The sequence below is a fragment of the Vitis vinifera genome, chromosome 6 (assembly GCF_030704535.1).
Source record: "Vitis vinifera cultivar Pinot Noir 40024 chromosome 6, ASM3070453v1".
Taxonomy (NCBI): domain Eukaryota; kingdom Viridiplantae; phylum Streptophyta; class Magnoliopsida; order Vitales; family Vitaceae; genus Vitis; species Vitis vinifera.
The window spans coordinates 8,594,183-8,615,294 of record NC_081810.1 but is presented as its reverse complement, the minus strand read 5'-3'; the positions used below and the strand labels follow the sequence as shown (position 1 = coordinate 8,615,294).

Here is a 21,112-nt window from a genome sequence, read left to right as displayed (position 1 = left end):
TCGTATCGACGTCTCCTGATACACGATATATCGTCGATATATTCCCAAATTTTCCTCCTTGCTCTCAATTGGTGGGTGGCCTTGTGACTGAAATGCCCAAGAGGGTTATTGGAGAGCAAACTATGGAAAATGTTTGTATTATAGAAGTATTAAAGAAAGGAAAATAAAAATGTAGTTCTTTGAAGAATTTGTCATGAAAATAAGGTTTTTTTAGAAAAATTTAAGGTAATTTTGTATAAAATATTCTTAAAAATAAGGTTCTTCAAAAAGGTTTTTTTTTTTACTTTTTTTTTTAAGGACGTTGACAAGCAAAACCTAAAATCATTTTCTCTCATCACTCGTCAAAGCTCAATTATTTTATTTATGTTGATATCCATCAAACATAAGTGAGGTCAGTGTCGAGCCCATTCATGGTCTTTGTGTGCAGGCCCAACCTACTCAATATGGGCTTGGGGCCAGCCCAAACATTGTGGCGGGAGTTTCCAACTGTAAATTGAAACAAAAGCAGAGTAGAAGACGTACTATAACAGAAGACTGATGACTTCGATTCCGAAAAATCTATCATCTCTCGCTGATTATCTAGCTTTCAGATCGCAAAATGCCTTCTTAAACCTCAGTGAATTACAACAAATCCATTGTCAAATCCTCACCAACGACTATTTTCATTCAAATTCTCTTGTCACCAACTTTCTGTCTTCATGTTTTCGTTCTCAGAAGCCTCGCTACGCTTTGGTTTTCTTGCAGAATCTGACAAGCCCAGACCCATCTCTGTGGAATTCAATGATTCGGGTTTCATTGGAATCTGGGGTTTGTCCGGATTTTCTGGGTTTTTACAGTGGGATGCTCCGTAATGATGTGCTTCCCAGTAAAACTTCATTTTCTTTGATTCTCCGGTCGTGTGCTATTTCGGGTGAAGCCCAGTTAGGTGAGGCTTTTCATTGCCAGATAATGAAGATGGGTTTTGAATATGACATGATTTTACAAACTGGGTTGCTGGATTTTTATGCTAAGGTTGGGGATTTGAAGTGTGCCAAGAGGGTGTTCATGGGAATGCCTAGGAGAGATGTTGTTGCGAATAATGCGATGATTTCAGCGTTGAGTAAGCATGGGTATGTTGAGGAGGCCCGGAATCTGTTTGATAATATGACAGAGCGTAACTCGTGTTCGTGGAATTCCATGATAACTTGCTATTGCAAGTTAGGTGATATCAATTCAGCTCGTTTGATGTTTGATTGTAATCCAGTTAAAGACGTAGTTTCATGGAATGCCATAATTGATGGGTATTGTAAGTCGAAGCAACTAGTGGCTGCTCAGGAGTTGTTCCTTTTGATGGGATCAGCTAGGAATTCTGTCACTTGGAATACCATGATCTCAGCATATGTTCAATGTGGGGAGTTTGGAACAGCCATATCTATGTTCCAACAAATGCAATCTGAAAATGTGAAGCCGACTGAGGTAACCATGGTTAGCTTGCTATCTGCCTGCGCTCATCTTGGCGCTTTGGATATGGGTGAATGGATTCATGGTTATATAAGAACAAAAAGGTTAAAAATTGATGTTGTTTTAGGTAATGCTCTCATAGATATGTACTGCAAATGTGGGGCTTTGGAAGCAGCCATTGATGTTTTTCATGGCCTTTCCAGAAAGAACATCTTTTGTTGGAATTCTATTATTGTAGGATTGGGAATGAATGGTCGTGGTGAGGAAGCTATAGCTGCTTTCATCGTGATGGAGAAGGAAGGAATTAAGCCAGATGGAGTGACCTTTGTTGGGATTTTGAGTGGGTGTAGTCACTCAGGCTTGTTATCTGCAGGTCAAAGATATTTCTCTGAAATGCTTGGAGTTTATGGGTTGGAACCTGGAGTTGAACACTATGGCTGCATGGTTGACCTCCTAGGTCGAGCAGGTTATCTCAAAGAGGCATTAGAACTTATAAGGGCCATGCCCATGAAACCAAATTCAATGGTGTTGGGAAGCTTGCTTCGGGCATGTCAGATTCATAAGGATACCAAACTGGGTGAGCAGGTGACCCAGCAACTATTGGAGTTGGACCCTTGTGATGGTGGAAATTATGTATTCTTGTCCAATCTATATGCCTCCTTAAGCCGGTGGGATGATGTCAATACATGCCGGAAATTAATGATCAAGAGGGGGGTGCATAAAACACCTGGATGCAGTTCAATTGAGGTGAACAATATAGTACATGAATTTGTGGCTGGAGACACTTCACATCCTCAATTCACCCAAATTAATGCATTTTTGGATGAGATTGCAAAGGAATTGAAAGGGCAAGGGCATGTGCCAAATACTGCCAATGTGCTACATGACATAGAGGAAGAGGAGAAAGAGGGTGCAATTAGATACCATAGTGAGAGGATTGCTGTTGCTTTTGGACTTATGAGCACACCTCCTGGAAAGACAATTCGGGTCGTCAAGAACCTCCGGACATGCAGTGATTGCCATTCTGCTATGAAGCTTATATCTAATGCATTCAAGAGAGAGATTATTGTGAGGGACCGGAAACGCTTTCACCATTTCAGGAATGGGTCTTGTTCCTGTAATGATTACTGGTGACTGATGGTATATACTGTTCTTTTATTGCCTTAATTATACGTGACAACATTATTTTTCTAGAGGTGAATACATAAAATCCCAGCTCGATCAATTGGCACAACAAACTTTGTGTTGGTTTGCAGTTTTGAAATCACTTTCAGCTATACTGTTTTGATCTTGGGGCTTTTTTGGAACCCATTTATGTCTTCCTCCATATTACACGAGTAAATGATCAACATTCAAAGGCTGAGCAAGCCACAAAATTCTGAATTGTGTGGTGAAATTTTCTCCTATTGCCATTTAAGTATTAATTATTAGTTTTAAATCTGAAGGTTTAGGGTTCTTATGCCTGTTTTTGAATGGCTGGCCCAATATTTGTTCTTATATGTGCATGAGGTAGAGTTTCAGTTGTTTCAAATCTGAAAATATTCTTCTTTGTTCTCTTATATATTTACCTGGATATTAAGTGTTTTTTTCCCCTTTTTTTTTGGGTTAATTCTCCACTCACTATTCCAATCTCATCTCGTTTTTTTTTAGATATTTCATGTAACAACCCGCTCATTAGGCTGTCTACCCAATCACCTTCCATGGTGACATAACATCTGTCTCACGGATAATGGGCCGGTCCCTCTCATGCAGTTATTGTTCGTTTATGAGCTCAATGGGTTCTCACAATTTTAAAATACATATACATGGTTAAGAGGAGTTCACTACATATACAGTGTTAGAAACATCTTCTCCTATCTGATATGGAATACCATATTTTAATAATTAGAAATATTAATTAAAATTTCATTTATGATTAATATCAAGTAATAATCTTATATCTTTTAAAGCTCCATAAAGTGTCTTTGCATATATTGGATTTTTCTTATGAATGTTGAAGAAATTTGAATCAATTCATTGACTTGCCATTCATCTTTTCATAGTTTTTCCTATCTACCCTGAGAAATAGTTGAGATTATTTGCCTATTTGAATGTATTTTTGTTGTTAAAGTTCTCACTTTTACTCTATCTCAATAGTTAGGTACATAAGAATAGAATTTAAAAACATAGAGGTCAAATTTTTACACTCCCTTAAAATCAGCTCTTGCTCGATTCCTTATGTTACTAAACTTAGTCAACAAATCAGACACCATTGTCTCAACAAACATGATAGCTAACCCTTATTTTTTGGATCCATCCTACTTGAAATCCTCCTTTCCCCATTAACTTAAACAAATTTTCCAAGAACGTGTTTGAAAGTGGTGGTTTTCTATTCATATATAGATGAGTGGTAATGCAGTGGTTTGGTTACTGTAATACTATAAACTATTTTTATGATTAGGACTTCATAACTGCAATGACTGTTTCCTTCTCCTTTGATGATTTATGCATTAGCTTTATGTCAATTCAGTACGATCAGAAACTAATTATATACTGGAGATTGTTAAGAAGTGTTCATCACCTTACTAAGCAACAACTGATGCAAAACAAAAATGTCTTGTAACATAGCAACTAAATCAAAAGTCTAGCATAATTTAGGGGTACGTATGGGAACATTGTCGAAAATACTTTTTGACAGCACTTCTCAAGAAAAGTTTTACAATGTTTTTGAAAGCAGAAGTGTTTGAAAACTTGAAATATTTTCGATCTTCTTTATGACTTTTTATTTTCAATCATTATTGGTTTTATATCATTATTTTTTAAAAACAAGCCTTAAAAAATAATTAAAATATGTTCTTAAAAACAACATATTTCACAAGTAGTTCCCCAAAAACTGGTTTTTTATCCAACAGATTTTACGTCTGAAAAATAGTTTCCTAATAATTCTCTAACTCATCAGACTGACCTATCAAAAAAAATAAAAATAAAAATAAAAATTCTCTACACTCATCAGACTGGAGGAGATATGCAAAAATCCGAATGACCATGAGAGACATGTGCTTCAGGGGAGCTGGTCTAGATCTAGCCTCTAGGGTCTATTAATAATGACATGGGCCATTATTCTTCATTGGCTCTTCACTTACATTCATTACTGGCATAACATTCTAATGTGTCTGTAAAATGTAGGTAAGGGCTAGAACTTTACCCTAATTCCTTTTGTTCTGTTTAGTATTCTTTTATCAGCAATGGCTATAGAGGGAGTCAAGGGGCAGGTTCACTAGGAATAGGTTCTATTGGAATTACCCCACAGCTTGTTAAAGTCTAATCCTGTCATTGGCTCTGGTCACTTCTTTCATCAGTTTCATGCACACACCATCACCATCACAATAAAAAAATAAAAAAAAAGGGAAAAGAAAAGATTTGACTTGGCAATTAAATTCTATTGAAGTCTTTTTCAAATGTAATAAGGTTCACTTATTAAATTAATGGGATGCTGACACCGACAATGTCTTGAATCCTATGCGTGATTGCTAAAATGATTTAGGTGAAACCCTAAACCTTGTGGAGCATTGCCCTTCATTCAATCTTCTAGATTCATCTTGATGCATGAGATATGGTTCGTTTAGTCAAACATTACATCATGCTTGAAAATTATTGTTTTTTCAAGAATTTGTTACAGGTTTTAGAGTTCAGAGCAACAATTACAAATATGAAAAATATTATGAAAACTTTATAGTATACATAAATGTATTTTTATTGTGAATAGAAAGTCGATAAATTATTTTTTATATTTGAGTTCGTAAACATAATTTTTTTCCTGAATCGAAAACGTTTCCAAACAAAACCTGAATTTTTTGAGTTCATTTTTTTTTATTTTTAGTGCATCGTTTCTCAACTAGCATGGCACATGCATGTACTGAAAGACATCATTTTTAGGAACAGAACTGCTAGTCTGCATGCTTCTCTTTTCATTGTGATGGTAAAATAACCATGATAGCCGGCAAAACATAAGCATCATCGTTTGGAAGTTTGATTAAATTATAGTTTGGTTTGATTACAAGTTAATGTCACATCCTAATGTCAAATGCCTGCCATCAATTAAGAATTAAGTAAGGCATACAGGATGATTGGTGCCTCCTCACATGGATTAGCAGTTCATATGGGCAGGGCCCTGGGTTTTTTCAGGCTTCTCAAAGGTACATCTGATTTGACTTTCTCATTAAAGAGTGCATGCTCATTTTTTTCAAGTTCTATAGATTAGAAATTGTAGAAAGTTTGGATGTATTAGGTGGAACCCAAGAGATGAGGACCTGGTCATAGGCCAGACAGATTTTACTGTAATGCTAGCTGTATATAAGGAAGTTTGCCTGTACTACCTCCAGTGTGTTAAGTTCAGGTGTAGGAACTTGAACCAGTCCTTCGGAAGATCAGGGGTTCTGTAAATGTTTTCCTCTTAGCTCAGCTGTCTTCCTTTTTGCTTTTTTGGTCTTCAAATTTTTGTGGGTCTGTGAAGAAGGATGACAAGCAGGAGAAGCTCAAATGTTTCTCAAAAGACCCTGCAAATCGAGCAGGATGACAGGTTCTTCTCAAGGCTTTTAGCCAAGGAGGTCTCTGTGGGAAACTCCTCATTTGGGGTCTACCATGGGGAAGCATCTGCGGGAGTTCCATTCACATGGGAGTCTCAACCCGGTACCCCTAAATTCAAGTTCCCGGAAACCCCTCTCCCACCTCTCACACCACCACCCTCTTACTATTCCACCACCATGAAAAACTCCATGAAAAGGCACTCAAAGCCCGGGTTCTTGAACATCATCTTCCATAAGCTCACTTCAAGGAAAATCAGTCTTCCAACACCTCCCGCCTCTTCCACTTCCTCATCGTCCTCATCATCACAGTCAAGGTCGTCTTCTCCAACAACCCCTTCAATTTTCCATGCTCGAGTCCGAAACTCAAGCAGAAGACGATCATTTGATTCAAGGGCATACGAAGAAGACTATGAGCACGAATCGCCTACTTCAACCTTGTGCTTTGGGATTGGTTGCAGAATGGATTCTAGGTTTGGAGGCTTTCTGTTCAACTACCATGAAGGCATTCCTAGGAGATTTTCTATAAATTCTTGATTTTTAGAGGGCTCCTTGTTGGTTTAGAGTATGCCATGCCTTGCTAAATGTTGCTGTATGATCAAAACATGGCAAAAATAATAATAATAATATGTATATATATATAGACATGGTAATCTCTATAGTTGTAGTATCAAAAGAAGAAATTGTGCTGCGAGCTTGGATGATTGAAAATACATGTTCATCTTCTTCTTATGCTTGACACTGGAGAATGTCTACTTCATCATCATTTCCAATTCCAGAACATCTGTTTGAACAATCACTAAACTATATCTCTTTCTGTTTTGTTGAAAAGTTAGTCAATGAGTAAGAATTATTAGGAAAAACAGTGAGATCTGGGTTTAGCCCAACAATCATACTGATGGAAAAAAATAGATGTGTTTGGCATGTGGGAATAAGAATTGGATTAGTAATAAAAATAGACATGAGTTATGCCATCATGTGAAGATTGGAATCAAAATCTTTTGATTTACATGATAATTTTCTTAATACTTATTTATATATCTAATAAGTAATTCAAACATGCAATACTATTGAATTGAAGTGAATGATACCCCCCTCTTCTGACAATTATTTTATATACTTTAAAAAAGTAAATAAATCTGAGTGGAAATTAAAAAAAAAGGAAAAAGCTTACTAATGCGGGTCAGATCTGCCCATTGCCCATATTAAGAGTGAATGCAATTTACATATTATTTTGCTAGTCAGCTTGTGGCAGTATGGGGTGCACAGTTCCATTAATGCCCAATCTGGAATCTGACTGGAGAGCCGTGTGAATATGAAAGTGGAAGGTTCAGAATTAATAGTGTCAGATGGTTATGATTCTCAACTTAGAACAACCCACCATGTGACCACAAGTGGGATCATCACATACTTTAATTTGAAAGTCTCCAAATTGGATGGTTAGGAATAGGGTTGTGTAGTTTGATGTGGGTGTGTTCGGATTGACTTTTTGAGAAGTAAAAACCCTAGAGAAGTCTCCCCTTACAAGTGCCTTCTTGACTCCATTACAGAAGCTATTAGTCCATTAATGATCTTACCAAAAAACAAAAACAAAAAACAAAAAAAAAAGAATAAAAACCTTATAACTGTAAAAGGAAAAAGGGAAAAATAACATCACTCCAACCAAAAATTTCCACTCTGCGGCCCCTGACAAACATGAAAGTCTTTAACACAAGACATGCTCAACAGGGATGAGTCAGAACATCCCCAGAAGAGTAAATGGGTTGGCTGCTTGTTTTCCTGCTTACCTTTTGGGCAACAATTGGATGAATTAATGGCAACTCTTGTTACTTATTATCATATATAAACATATACATATCTTAACTCTTCATGGTTTTATACATACAACTATTTAACTTCCTCATTATATAAAATTTGCACATCTTTTGCAGGCACCTGCTAAAAAAGAGGTGTTCTTTTCAATTACATGAGAACAGATTAAAGAATTGATTAAACTATGAAAAATTCATGTACTTTTCTACAAATTAAGCTTCTTACTACTGTCTTGAAGTGATTAAAGAATGAAATGATCATGTACTTATCTGCAAATAAATTTTTATGCCATAAATAGATGAGTAAATGTATAGTATTGGGGTGCACCTATGTAGGTTGCCTCTTTGAAGGTAATTCCAATGCTCCAAGCAAGGAGTTCTTTTCCTGCAACTGATCAAAATGATATTTTTCCAGTTATGAATTTATACTTCAATTGTCAAGTGAACAATTGATAATACATACCATCTCTGGATTGTGGACGATAAAGGATATGATGAATGACAGTTTGAACTGATAATTAGTGATCCATAAATGGATACAATGGTGTCATATGCCCCCACCCTCCAAAATCCACAATATTTTAGCTGTTTAATTTTGAAATAGAAATAGGCAGTATCAACTAAAGGCCAAGTCCTACCCGCATACTCACAAGCTCCTCCCAAGCATCCTTAACTTCTGTCTTCCCATAACCAGAGCTATATCCAGGCAAATCAACAACACAGAGTTTTGATCCAAGGTTGAAGAAATTCATGGTCTGCAGATGAAATATTAGTGGTTACCATGCAAATCCCACAAGATCCATAAGGTACAATTCTATGAAAACTATTGAACCTGAGTAAGCCCAGGCTTGTCTGACATTCTGACTAGACCCCATTGTCCGGTAAGTGCATTTTTCAGTGATGATTGGACCACCTAGTCAAAATGCCGCTTACTTAAAGCTCATGATGAAGGTGAAGCAAAAGAAACATCAATTTGGAAGTCATTCAAGGTGATTTCCGGACACCATCTCTGAAAGCTTCTCCCAAGGCAGAGAAGGCTTGGCATACTACAATCTTTTCCTTCACCAATCTGTGGTTGAAAAACTAGTCCAAGCATCATCTCCTGAAATGCAATGACAATTCTATTGGTTTGTATATTTTCTCCGTGGAGAAACAAGATAAATATGAGCTTGAGAGCAGAACTTACAAGGCACTGAATTCATCACGTTTAGTTGTGACATCTTTTCCATGTACAAGAGTAAACTTCACTCCAAATTAATTACTCTACCCTGTTACATAATTGAATAAATAGTCGACTCAGAGAAAGAAGTACCAAAATGGGTGTGACATATATGAATAAATGAATTTTTCATAGCCAAGTTATATAAATCATGGATTAATATCCTCCGATTAATTAGTGCTATGATAGAATGTTCACCTATTAAATTTATATCACACTAACAAATAGTACTTACACTTAGTACCATTCCATTCCCCAGAACATATTCACCAATGATTCTGCAATCTGTGGTGCTTGCCGCCATACTGAGCATCTATGGTGCAACACTAACTATGGATGCTCACTCGGGTCCATTGTTTCCTGCAGAATTCATGGTTAAAATACCTCTCTGCATAGCATGAGAAGCACCAATTGCAATGGAGTCAGTAGTAAAATCAACTGCTCCTCCCAGGCTTAATGAAATTGAAATGATGTCAACCCATCAACAATAGCATAATCAAAGGCAGCTAGTATATCTGCATCCTCGCATTCTGATGCATGGCAAACTTTAGAAAAGGCAACCATTGCAGATGGAACCCCTCCTCTTGCAGCTCCTTGTGCCAACCCAGAAAAACTTGCGGTGTTCACTTGGTTGGCAGCTGCTGTTGAGGCAGTGTGGGTTCCATGACCAACCATGTCCCTCACAAAATCATCAGGAGCTTCCTTTGCATTGTAGTTTCAACCTTCAATGAGCTTCCTGCAAAACTTGCAGCAGAATAAAAACAGAGGAGAGAGATGCAAATTAGTTACAAGGTGAAAGAGAGGAGGAGTGGATTTGATTATCGTAAATGTAATATTTTGTAATTGGTAATTGTTAACATTAATTTTTATGACAATATGCGAAAGGGGCTGATTTTAGAGTGATGAAAGAATTAATAACATAGTCAATAAATGAACGAGTTAAGAAGATAATCACATAAAGCTGACATAAAAGAGAATAATATGATTATTATTCATTGTTAACAAAATTTATTTTCAGTATGAAAATGCATGCAAGATGAATGTAGAGCATTCCTCTCTCTCTCTCTCTCTCTCAAAATGGTTCACATTTTTATGGAAAAATGTAGAGCATTTCTTTCTCTCTCGAAAAAGGAAAACTTCTTGCAATACATCAGACTTTATACTCAGAGAAGCTCCAACTACTGAAGCTAAGTGAGATATGAGCCCTTTTGTGGTGGAATTTCCATGCTCCTGTTTCCACTTGTAGAACAATAAACCCTTCTCCTTCACATTCTCTGTCCAATCTTGCCCTTCAATTGATGTGAGCAATTCTTTGAAACCTAAAACCAAATGAAAAACACACAAGAAATATCTCATTATGAAAGCAATACTGTACCATAGCAATCAAAGTGGATGAATGCAACTCAATTTGATAATCCAAGCTCCAGGCATGTCCTGTAAAATATATGCAGTAGACCAGAACTAAGGCATGGAAGGAAGATTCAAACTTGAAAGCATTTTCAATTCTTGTCTTGATAATTGCTTTCATCAGCTAGATAATTTGTGGAGGGTGTTGCTATCAAAATTCTTTCCAATAAGAAAGGACAAGGTGAAACAGTCTTCGGAAAGTAACTGCCATGATAATAGTAGTGCTTCCAGTAATTAAGGATAAAATGTTGTTATTTATACTTTCATCATTTCTTGGGAGGGAATTTCTTACATTCTTCAGGAAGACGTTACTATTCTTTGATGAATCTGCTTAGATGGAACTCCTTCTCACTATCAGTGGATTAGGTTCGGGTGAAGTAGTTCCTCACACAATCCATTGTCAGCTATTGAGGTGTCCAAGGGCCATTTCAGACTGAATATCTATAAGGGCCAGTTGAATCAAGGATTACTCCACTATACCAGCCCACAATCTCATACTTCTAGGTTAATTAATGCCTTAGCAGCCTAGTAAGGACAAAATGAAAATGTCTTAACGGAATGTTGTCATTGATTAATCAAATATGCTAATGCATATCTTCAAACAAATTCAATTATTCAAGCTAGATAAAAGAACTCAATAAAATGGGAGAAGTACGTAAATAAACAAAATTTCAATAAACAAAAGGAACAAAAAGAAAATGGAGTACAAAATGCAAACCTTAGTGTATGCCAAATATCTCTTCTGGAGGATCATAAACATGCCGATCAGGAAATATCTCCTCAAAGTCTTGCTTGACTCTATTTCTCAAAAGGGGATGTGGCAGAAGTCCCTTCAACAATATCCTGAATGGCAACTCCTCTGGTGGATCTGGAGACTTCTTCATGTCTTCATATATGTTCATAGCATCTGCAGGTGACCCATGTCTCAAGAACCCCCGAATGACTTCTGTGTATGTTTGATAATCAGGGAACAAATCCTCCTTTCTCATACTTTCCCACAATTGCATCGCATTGTCCATTTTTTTGCATTTTGCTAATGCAATAATCAAGTCCTTATACAAATAGACATCAGGCTTATACCAGTCTTGCTTTTGAAACACTCTAAACACCTGAAATTCAATAAGTTCTTCCCTAAGGCTCATCAGATAAAACCCCAGAAGTTGAGAAAAAAAGGAGAAGCATGAATAGTAAAAGCCCACAAACTTGAAGATTGAGCAAGAAACAAAGGTGATTGAAGGAGTCACAATAAAACCGAATTATAGATACAAATTTATTCCCTGTCTTGCTTGACAAACACTTGCAATGATAACATTTTAATTTAGATCCCAATTCTGAAACTTTAAAATTAACAACTCATAGACCCAGATATAAAAAGATTGAAGAAAGGGAAATCTTACATGTCCTCTGAAAATCTAAAAATGGAGATGCAGCATTATGATGAACACTTATTGCTAGGATAAACATGAAAATAAACAAACAAAAAAAATAAAATTGTCACTACCTTCAAATTCTGACAACTGAAAAAACTCGACTAACCCAAATAAGTAAAACATGAACAAAAACTTCACTAACCCAAATGAGTAAAACATGAACAAAAACTTCAAGAAAAGAATAAACCACAACCACAGTTAAAAGAATTCTCATTCAACAGTGTACGCACATAGCTCCCCAACTCTATTTTCCACTGAAACAAACAAAGCTTAGAACTTTCATTCATATATCAAATTCTAAACTCAAAATTTAATTGCTTGAAGAAAAAACAAACATAATATTAAACCCCAGCAAAAGAGAACTCTTCACAAACCCAAAGACAATAACGTGTTTTTTTTTAAACAAATGCAGAAGCAACCCAGTTGGGCAAACAACATGAAGAGAAGATTCGGGCAAAGAAAAAGAACCTCAACAGCCAGTGTAACCTCCTCTTGGCGCTCAAGCTCAGTGAGCACAGCAATCATATCCATCTTCAGGAGCCTCAACACATGTGACTTAATGAACTTGCGAAGCTTCTCTTCATCGTCTTTGAATCTTTTCAAACCCAATATCACAAAGAGAGCTTCTTTCCCGATCAGTTTCTTCCCTCTCCAAAGGGGTCCTCTCGGCCTTCCGTCGTGGTAATGCTTCAAACCAAAGAGGGGTTTGTTCGAAGCCACTTCTAGAACTGGAAATTGGAACTTTGTAGACTCTTTAATAGGTGATTTGATTAGGCTTTGCAGGATTTTTGCAGAGAAAATTGGGATTTTTGATCTTGAAAATGCTCGAATCGCCATTGCCGCTCCAGTTGAGAGAGTCCGTCACTATCCGCTTGATGTCCTCCTCTAGAGACGACGGCACCTTTCCTCTCAGAAGCCCAAACCCAAAGATTGAGCCTGATTAGCCCATAAAGCCCATACTAAATAATAGTGGGCCAGATTGTAAATGCCTCAACCCACAATGTGTCTACATTTCAAAGTCTCCAAATCTGACGGTTAGGAATAGGGTTGTGTAGTTTGATGTGGGGGTGTGTGGATGAGCTTCTGGAATAATTACATCAATTTAAATAAATAAATCCTTCTACCAAAAATAATTATAAAACTAAACTCGTGTTTTAAAAAAAATAAAGAACAAATAATTTGGTTAAAAATATTATATTTTAATATTTACTTTTCAAATAATAATTTTTAATAATACCTTTTTAAAAATGATTAATATAAAATCATAAAAATATTATTTTTTGAAAAAAAAAATTATATTTTAATTTATAAAGAAAATTATTTCATCTTTGATAAAATTTCTATTAAACATTTTTCAAAATAATTACTCACATACTTAAATACAATTAAGTAAATATAAGATAAAAAAAGAAAATAAAACCTAGATATATACAAATATAAGGTAAATGCAAAAAGACAAAAAATATCTTTATTAATTATATTTTATTAGCCAAGTTAATAAAAATATTAGTCAAATACAAAAAATAAAACTTTTTTATTAACTATTATTTTTTATGGCAATGAAAAATCAGTCTTTTTGACTAGCACTCACAATTATTTTTTTAAAAATAATTTCTTTTTAGAAACTCAAATGTAAAAAATACTTAACATTTATAAAAAAAAAATCTAAAAAAATTCAAATTTGTTCCAAAAATATTTATTTTTAGTCAAAGTTTTATTTTTTAAAATTAGAAAATTATTTATTGCTTTCTCTTTTAGAAAATAAAAAGCTTAGAAAAATAAGAAATTATTTTGAAAGATAATTTCTTGGCATAGTCTTACTTCTATTATAAAAGCGATATCAAAATACGCTTTAAAAGTTCAGGTCATATTATGGTATTAAAGAATATATTTACGAAGATGACACCAACAATTCTGTGGTGCCACATAATACTTTTAGGTTTCCTTTATTTACATTTTCGTTCTTATTTATTTGTATTTTTATATCTTAGACTTATTCATTTATATATTTGTATTTTAATTTTTTTTATTTATATTTTTATATCTTAATCTCGTTTGTTTATATTTTTTGTCATTGATATAGCTTTCATCACACACATTCAACGGTTCAGATTTAGAGTTTGATGGTTTCAGCCTTGCCATTTCCAAGTTATGCCTCTGACTCCTTCTCTATCAAAAAGAGAAAAAAAAAAAAAAACAATTAAAAAAATGAAGAAAAAGATATCCTAACCACCCAAGCCAAGGGAAACCCAATAGGCCCAAATGGGGCATCGGGTTGATGCCAAAGTCTACGCTAGAAAATGATGGGCCATGCAAATGTAGTCAAAAAACACACATGGGTCAAGTTATTTTTATCCAATAGCCTCATCAAATAAATTTTCAAGATCTTCAATTGTATTCACACTGAATAAATACAAACTTTTTAAATAAACAATTACATGACAAGATATTATTTCATTGTCAAATTACACTTATACCCATTAAATAACACGACATGACACAAGATATATATATATATATATATCCAAATTCTAATAATATAGACTTTTTGAAAAATTAGTTATTCAATATAATATGAAACCTCGATAAAAAGAGATATCATGAATTCAAATACCATCATATTTATTTCCACACTTTTTTAATCTCACAAAAAAAAACTCAAAAAAATAGTAAAAGGAAAAATTCCAAATGATACACATTTTGGATCAAAATCCTAATAGTATAATTTTTTTTGAAAAATTATTTGTTCGATATAATTTTGAAGAGAAGTTATGAATTCAAATTTTATCGTATATTTATTTTCATAATTTATTAATTCCACATGACCCACATCATGGATCGAAATCCTAATAATATAAACTTTTCAAAAATTTATTAGTTTCATATAATTTTTTAAAAATGTCACATATTCAAATTTCATTATATGTTTATTTTTATAATTTATTATTCTCAGATAAAAATTCAAAAGACACCATATGATTTATTTGCATTGGAAAAATTAATTACTCAACAATATCATTAAAGCTTTTTTATTTTTTTATTTTTTTATTTTTTGTTATTTTGATTTGTGTCTAATGTGGTTTGACTATTGTATTTGAGTTTTTGAGTAGAATAAGTAGGCTTGATCTAGGACATTGAGCAAAGAGTTCCAATGCGTGTATTCCGAGCTATGATAGTCCCGAACAAACATGTATGAAACTATAATTGTCAATCACGATTGATCATTTTGAAGACTTAAAATAGGTTTTTGTGATGATAAAAGATCTTTTTACCAAGTCTAATTTTAAAGTTGCATTAGAAATAGTTATATTATCATGTAATAATTATAAAAAAAAAAAACAAAAAATCTTCTTCTAAAAGCTTTAATTTTTAAAGAAGATAGACATTTACAACCTCTCACAAGTCATTTTATTTTTAAAAAAATTAAAAAAAAAATGGCTGGCATATAATAATATGAATAGGAGAAAAGTATAGATTTAAGCAAAATTCCTCAATTAGAAAATTTCCTAAATGCACCAAAATAAAACTTGTAGGAGAAGTACCACGTTCCCTAACTTCATTTATTATTATTTTTTTTACCTTGAAAATTATTTTAAATAATGGATTTTAAAATCTTAAAATATGGTCACGGAATCAATTAGGATATCAATTTAAATAATAATATTTTCGTTTGAATACCCAGTAGAATAAATACAAAAGAAAACATAAAGAACACTTTGTCCTTTTGAACACCCACGTAGAGTAAATACAAAAGAAAACATTGTCACATGCATCTAATCATTAATACATGCACGGTATGCTGAAATTCAAATAGCCGAGTCAATTGTATAGGCCATTGGGTATAAAGATAGAATTAGGAATAGATTCAAATCGAAGGAGGGAGTATGGGGTTGTTAGTTGTCATGGAGAAATGAATGTCGGTGTAGTGAGGATGTGGGAACTGAAAAAGGTTAGGTTAATCGGAGATGAGAGAGCAACGACTTCTATACCCCTAGAATCCGGGTCAAACAAGAACTCATGACCCACATGAATCCATTTCCTTACATTTTAAGCAACTTCTTTTCTTTAATAATCGAAACCTCCATCCTCATAATGTAACCCTTTTTTTGGGTTAAATTCCCCCCTTTTTCTCCATGTTGCTAATCTCGATAACCACAATTTGAAGTTATAATTGGGTTTATGAACATAGTAATCGCACTTGTTTTTTTTTTTTTTTTTTTGTCTATTCTCGAGTTTATTTTTTGACTCATCATGTCATATCATGTTTGAAAATGGGATATTAAATACTTTTTTTTTTTTTAATTCAAGTATTGCTTATTGAAGGGAGAATTATGTTTTGAGGGTAGATGGACCCTAAATTAACAAAAGGTCCATGTAACTCTTCAAATTGAGTTCAAGACCCATTGAAAGTATGGAAATTGAGTTGAAAGATATCATCCTTCAGTATTTTCAAAAATGCCCTTTATTGATTTTGAGAAAAAAAAATTAATATTTTTGAAAAATACTTTTATTTAATTTAATATTTTTTATTTAATTTAATATTTTAAAAAATACTTTTATGTAATTTAATATTTTTTTAAATACTTTTATTTAATTTAATATATTTTAAAAATAAATTTATTTAAATTCATATTTTTTTAAAAATAAATTTATTTAATTTAATATTTAAAAAATATTAAATTAAATATTTTTTTAAATACTTTGATTTAATTTAATATTTTTGAAAAAAAAATTTAATTTAATATTTTTGAAAAAAAAAATATTTAATTTAATATTTTTGAAAACTACTTTTATTTACTTTAGTATTTTTGAAAAAAAAATTATTGAAAAAAAAATATTTAACTTAATTTTATAAAATATTTTATATATGTTCTTAAAGAGTATATTTGTCCGTTACTATTTCATTTCCTTCAACTCAATTTAAAGAGTTATATGGACCTTTTGTTAATTTGGGGGCACATCTACCCCCAAAAGATAATTCTCCCCTTATTGAATTCAATGATTTGATTATTTCTTATGAAAATCAATTGACTATAAGAAAAAATGTGGCAACACTTCGAAAGTTTAACTTCATCTTTTGGTTTTCAATATTAAACTCATTACGAGATTAGTCCATTCTCAAACTTATATTGGGATGGGTGTGTCAAAGTCTTTTAAATAAATCTCGAGATAATAAAACCCTAAAAATTATTTATAATAAAACGTTGAATTGACTATATTTTCCAAATAATGAGTGATATTAAATATAATGAAAATGATTAGTCTTAACATCATTAATACCTAATTAGTTTTTATAAAAAAAAAAAGTCAATAGTTTTAGAGCTTATGCAATCAACTCATGAAAATCTTAAACCAAATTAAATTTTCTTTCAACATGAACAAGGTTGAAGGGCATACAAGGAAAGGTTGATCAAGAAGATAAACCCTTTTCATATAATGAATTTTAGTTTTCTTATATGGATTATTTCAAAGAATTGCAAGATTAATTTTAGTGGAGATACTTCATTAACTTCAACAAAATGTTATTTTCCTTTTTTCCCATGTACTTTGGTCATGGTAACTAACCTTACTCTCGATATTTCTTTTTCCCATGTGCTTTGTTCATGATAGTCAATCTTATTCTCAATATTTCTTTCCACCATTTTGAATTTACTGAGGAAAAGAAAGAGGAAAAGAGGAAAAATGATAAAAAAAAAAAATGGGGAAAAAAATGAAGTAAGAGTAAAGTTATTTAGGTGTATGGGTAAAAAAGAAAAAGATTAAAGCAAGATATTTTAGGTGTACAAGGGGGTAAAAATCACATACACCTTTCGTTTAAGATAAAAAGAATCACGATATAAAAGGAAAGAAATAAAATTAAAAAAAATCAAGAAAAATATAAATATATCTTATTTTAACAAAGGGATATTGCTGTATAATTTGGCATCCTTGTTATATATATATATATATATATATATATATATATATATATATATATATTAATTTTAATCTCATTTGTTTGGGCATGATCTCATTTGCTTTTTCTTAAATAATAATCTAATTTTTGTGGAAATGACAAAGTTCCATAAGTACGTAACTAGAAGTTTCTTTTTAAACAAATTAAAAATTAACAGGGAGTTAGAGGCAACCCTAGAGAAGCACAAATGGAGGGTGGAGGTAGACCCAACAAGCGTGGGTGTTAAGAAAGTCCAGCCATTCACATCACTGCATGACAGATGGTTGCGTTTAAATTCAATGGCGGCAATAGAGAAGCCCACACGTGAGCAACTAGTTCATGTTAACATGCCCACAGCTGCCATTCCTCTCTCTCTCTCCTAATCTACTGTTCCCCCCATGACTCAATCCTCAAATTCACATCCAACTATGCATGAGATAATGCTTACCCAAAACCATCATCTCATAAAAACAAAATCACAATCTTTCTTTTCAACCTTTTCCATAATATCATAATGCGTCTCTTGTTTGTTTCCTAGAGAAGAAAAAAAAGATTGACCTCCTTGTCCTAAGTCCTTTAAGCCATTTAAAGCACTCCTCTCCCTTGATCACATTCTTCTTTCCTTCCCTTTCCTGCCCCCTTTGGAACTCTGTCCCCGTCTCTAGCTACTTCCCAACAAGTTGCATGCTCTCTTGAATGTCCAGAGAAAGGTAGAATTAATGAGATGAACCACAATTTACTAAAACCCCAAGTTTTCCTTTCTCTTTATAATAACTGTTCCTTCTGTTTTCCTTTTTCTTTTCCATTGTTGTTTGTTGATCAGGGAGAGATTATTTGATGAAGTAGGAAAGAAGATCAAGAGAGAAACTGATCATAAATCTTCTCATATGGGAAGGAGACAGTTGCTGGGGCCTCCTGGGACCTTGAACACTATCACCCCTTGTGCTGCATGTAAGCTTCTGAGAAGAAGATGTGCTGAAGAGTGCCCTTTCTCCCCCTATTTCTCCCCCCATGAACCTCACAAGTTTGCTGCTGTCCACAAAGTTTTTGGTGCCAGCAACGTCTCCAAGATGCTCATGGTAAAGCCCCAGTTCCCATCTAATCTTACAGTCTTCATAACGTTCTACCCTTCTGATGTTTTCTTCTATAATTTATGCATATACAATTAGGATGTTGCAGAGAACCAAAGAGCAGATGCCGTGAACAGCCTGGTTTTTGAAGCAAACTTGAGGCTCAGAGATCCAGTCTATGGATGCATGGGTGCAATCTCAGCTTTACAACATCAAGTTCATTCTCTACAAACCGAACTTAATGCAGTGAAAGCTGAGATACTGAAATACAAGTATAGAGAAGCTGCTTCCACCATCATTTCTTCTAGTCATGCTGCTCTAGTTTCTTCGGAGTCCGATTCGATATCTGCAGTTTCACTGCCATCATCTCTTCCTCCACCTCCTCTACCTCTACCCCCACCCACACCATCAGTTGTTTCTTCTTCACCTCCTTCTGCATCTTCTTTGTATACAATACTGCCTTCAAGCACAACAGGCTATAGCTCTATTACAAGTGATAACATTCCATACTTCGACTGAATTCACCACCCTAAATCTTTTAAACTTTCTTCATGCATCATGTTTGATATGGTAGAATTAATGATCATCATATTGGTGGGGATTGCTCTCCTCTTTCTTTCTACTTCTGTTTGGTTGCTGAGAATTCTTAGCTAGGCCCAACATGTAATGGGTTCTTTTAATTTCTTTTTTCCTTTAATTCATTGCTTTTGCCTTAGGGAAAAACCAGCATAGAACATGCACCTCTCTTCTCAGAGCTGGGGTTTCCCAAGAATTTTCTGTCATCTATAGAGAAGGAATTACACCCAAATTTTCAGACAAATCCAGAAATTTGAAACCCAAAATGAAAAGAAAAACCAGTTTCCGGTGGTTTTCCCACCAAGTTTGGTGGTTACCCATGTGGGGAATATGCTTTGACCGAGCCTTAAGCGTATGCCCACTTTTGTATCAGTGCCATTGAAGAAGAAGAAGCAAAACAATAATTAAATTTGGTTGTTGGGTGAATTGTGATTCTTCACCAGACAAAGGGTAAAAGCTGGAAATAATTTTAGCTTAAAATTCGGCCATTGTCATTTGACAAAATGGGTTCATTTTTGTTTCTTCCTCATCTCGTCATGCTTGTACTCAGAAAATTGCATTATATATACTCTTTGGTTTTCTTTCTTTCACACGGAACCATGTGGGGCTGCGACCCTGGCTTTTATATTTTATGATGTGCTTGGGTTTTAATGGCGTGTGGAGCTCAAATTGAGATTACATAATCCCTTTTTATATTTGGTTTCACATCCTGGTTGCTTCAAATATTGGCATATTATCTTATCTACTCAATTGTCCACTCAAAGTCAGGAGTTCCAAATGAATTCCCTTCCCTCTCTTAAAAGCATCTTTGCCCAAGATAAGTTAAAAAATGTAACTGGCCCAATTGTTTAGCCTAACACACCAAAAACTCTCTTTACATTGGCTGAAAAGATCGTTGGTGACTACTTACATAATGCTATTAAAAAGAGTTCATCTCGTAGAAGTTCTATTTTGATGTATACAAAAAGTTATTTCATGCTTAGTAATTTTTTTATAACAGTTACATTGCATATAAATCTATGATTTTAGGCTTGATTTTAACTTCTCGATAAAACAAAAAGCAAACCCTACTTGAATTTTTAGGTCATGCTGATAACTTATCATGGTACTGGAGTTTTGATCAAACATATCTCGAGCATGCGCCTCACTCTTGGATCCAATGGTGGCATTTCTTTAAAAGGTTCCAAATCAATGAAAAATGTGATAGGGGATTCTTGGTGATTGTTGAAAGGAAAATGTTTCCCATAAGTCAAGTGTCATATCATATAGTTCATGTACTGTAAGTTCATAGAAATTGCCAACAAAGAAACCCAGCTCAGGGACACCTATGAAAATAGTAAAACCCTAGCCTAATGACATCAACCCAGCTCAAAAGTGATGAAATTAAATAAAGCTATCACATGGGTCAAGCATCAAGTCTCAATGTAGGTTTGAATATATTGGTTTTTAATAGAAATAATAAACAAATGAAAAAAAAACAGCTGCCTGAAGGTAATAATCCACTTGTGGGGGCGGCAGACCATTGAAAATTTGGCAATCCGTACTTAAAATATTATCTGGAAAAATTCTCTTCAACCATGGGCAACCCCACACCCAACCTTTTCCTTGCAGCCAAGCATGTTCTTAGTACATAATTTATTTCTTCAATCTCAATCTCTCCGT

At 33.9% G+C, this 21,112-nt stretch overlaps 4 protein-coding genes across 8 annotated transcripts; 3 read left to right on the top strand and 1 right to left on the bottom strand.

The window, feature by feature from the left end:
* Nucleotides 1–505: 505 nt before the first annotated feature.
* LOC100854085 (pentatricopeptide repeat-containing protein At1g08070, chloroplastic) lies at nucleotides 506–2,704 on the top strand. The gene has a single exon (XM_003632074.4). The coding sequence runs from the start codon at nucleotides 538–540 to the stop codon at nucleotides 2,572–2,574; it is 2,037 nt and encodes a 678-aa protein (XP_003632122.2). The 5' UTR covers nucleotides 506–537; the 3' UTR covers nucleotides 2,575–2,704.
* A 2,893-nt stretch (nucleotides 2,705–5,597) lies between these two features.
* On the top strand, nucleotides 5,598–6,741 carry LOC104879517 (uncharacterized). Its single transcript, XM_010652525.3, has one exon. The coding sequence runs from the start codon at nucleotides 5,937–5,939 to the stop codon at nucleotides 6,537–6,539; it is 603 nt and encodes a 200-aa protein (XP_010650827.1). The 5' UTR covers nucleotides 5,598–5,936; the 3' UTR covers nucleotides 6,540–6,741.
* A 3,258-nt stretch (nucleotides 6,742–9,999) lies between these two features.
* Nucleotides 10,000–12,820, bottom strand: LOC100262150 (protein THYLAKOID ASSEMBLY 8-like, chloroplastic). Of its 5 annotated transcripts, none has more exons than XR_009465852.1 (4): nucleotides 12,338–12,801; nucleotides 11,158–11,548; nucleotides 10,732–10,964; nucleotides 10,000–10,351 (listed from the first exon to the last, which is right to left on the bottom strand). XR_009465852.1 is itself a non-coding variant. In XM_002276742.4 (3 exons), the coding sequence occupies exons 1-2, from the start codon at nucleotides 12,704–12,706 to the stop codon at nucleotides 11,159–11,161; spliced, it is 759 nt and encodes a 252-aa protein (XP_002276778.1). In that variant the 5' UTR covers nucleotides 12,707–12,820; the 3' UTR covers nucleotides 10,000–10,351; nucleotide 11,158. The 5 variants fall into 5 exon arrangements, 2 of the variants coding, with proteins under 2 accessions (XP_002276778.1, XP_010650832.1); XR_009465853.1 differs by having other exon boundaries at nucleotides 10,732–10,880; XR_009465854.1 differs by having other exon boundaries at nucleotides 10,297–10,466.
* A 5,308-nt stretch (nucleotides 12,821–18,128) lies between these two features.
* On the top strand, nucleotides 18,129–19,496 carry LOC100262112 (LOB domain-containing protein 15). The gene is made up of 3 exons (XM_002269640.5): nucleotides 18,129–18,514; nucleotides 18,628–18,883; nucleotides 18,974–19,496. Exons 1-3 carry the CDS (start codon nucleotides 18,501–18,503, stop codon nucleotides 19,391–19,393), a joined length of 690 nt encoding a protein of 229 aa, XP_002269676.1. The 5' UTR covers nucleotides 18,129–18,500; the 3' UTR covers nucleotides 19,394–19,496.
* Nucleotides 19,497–21,112: the final 1,616 nt, after the last annotated feature.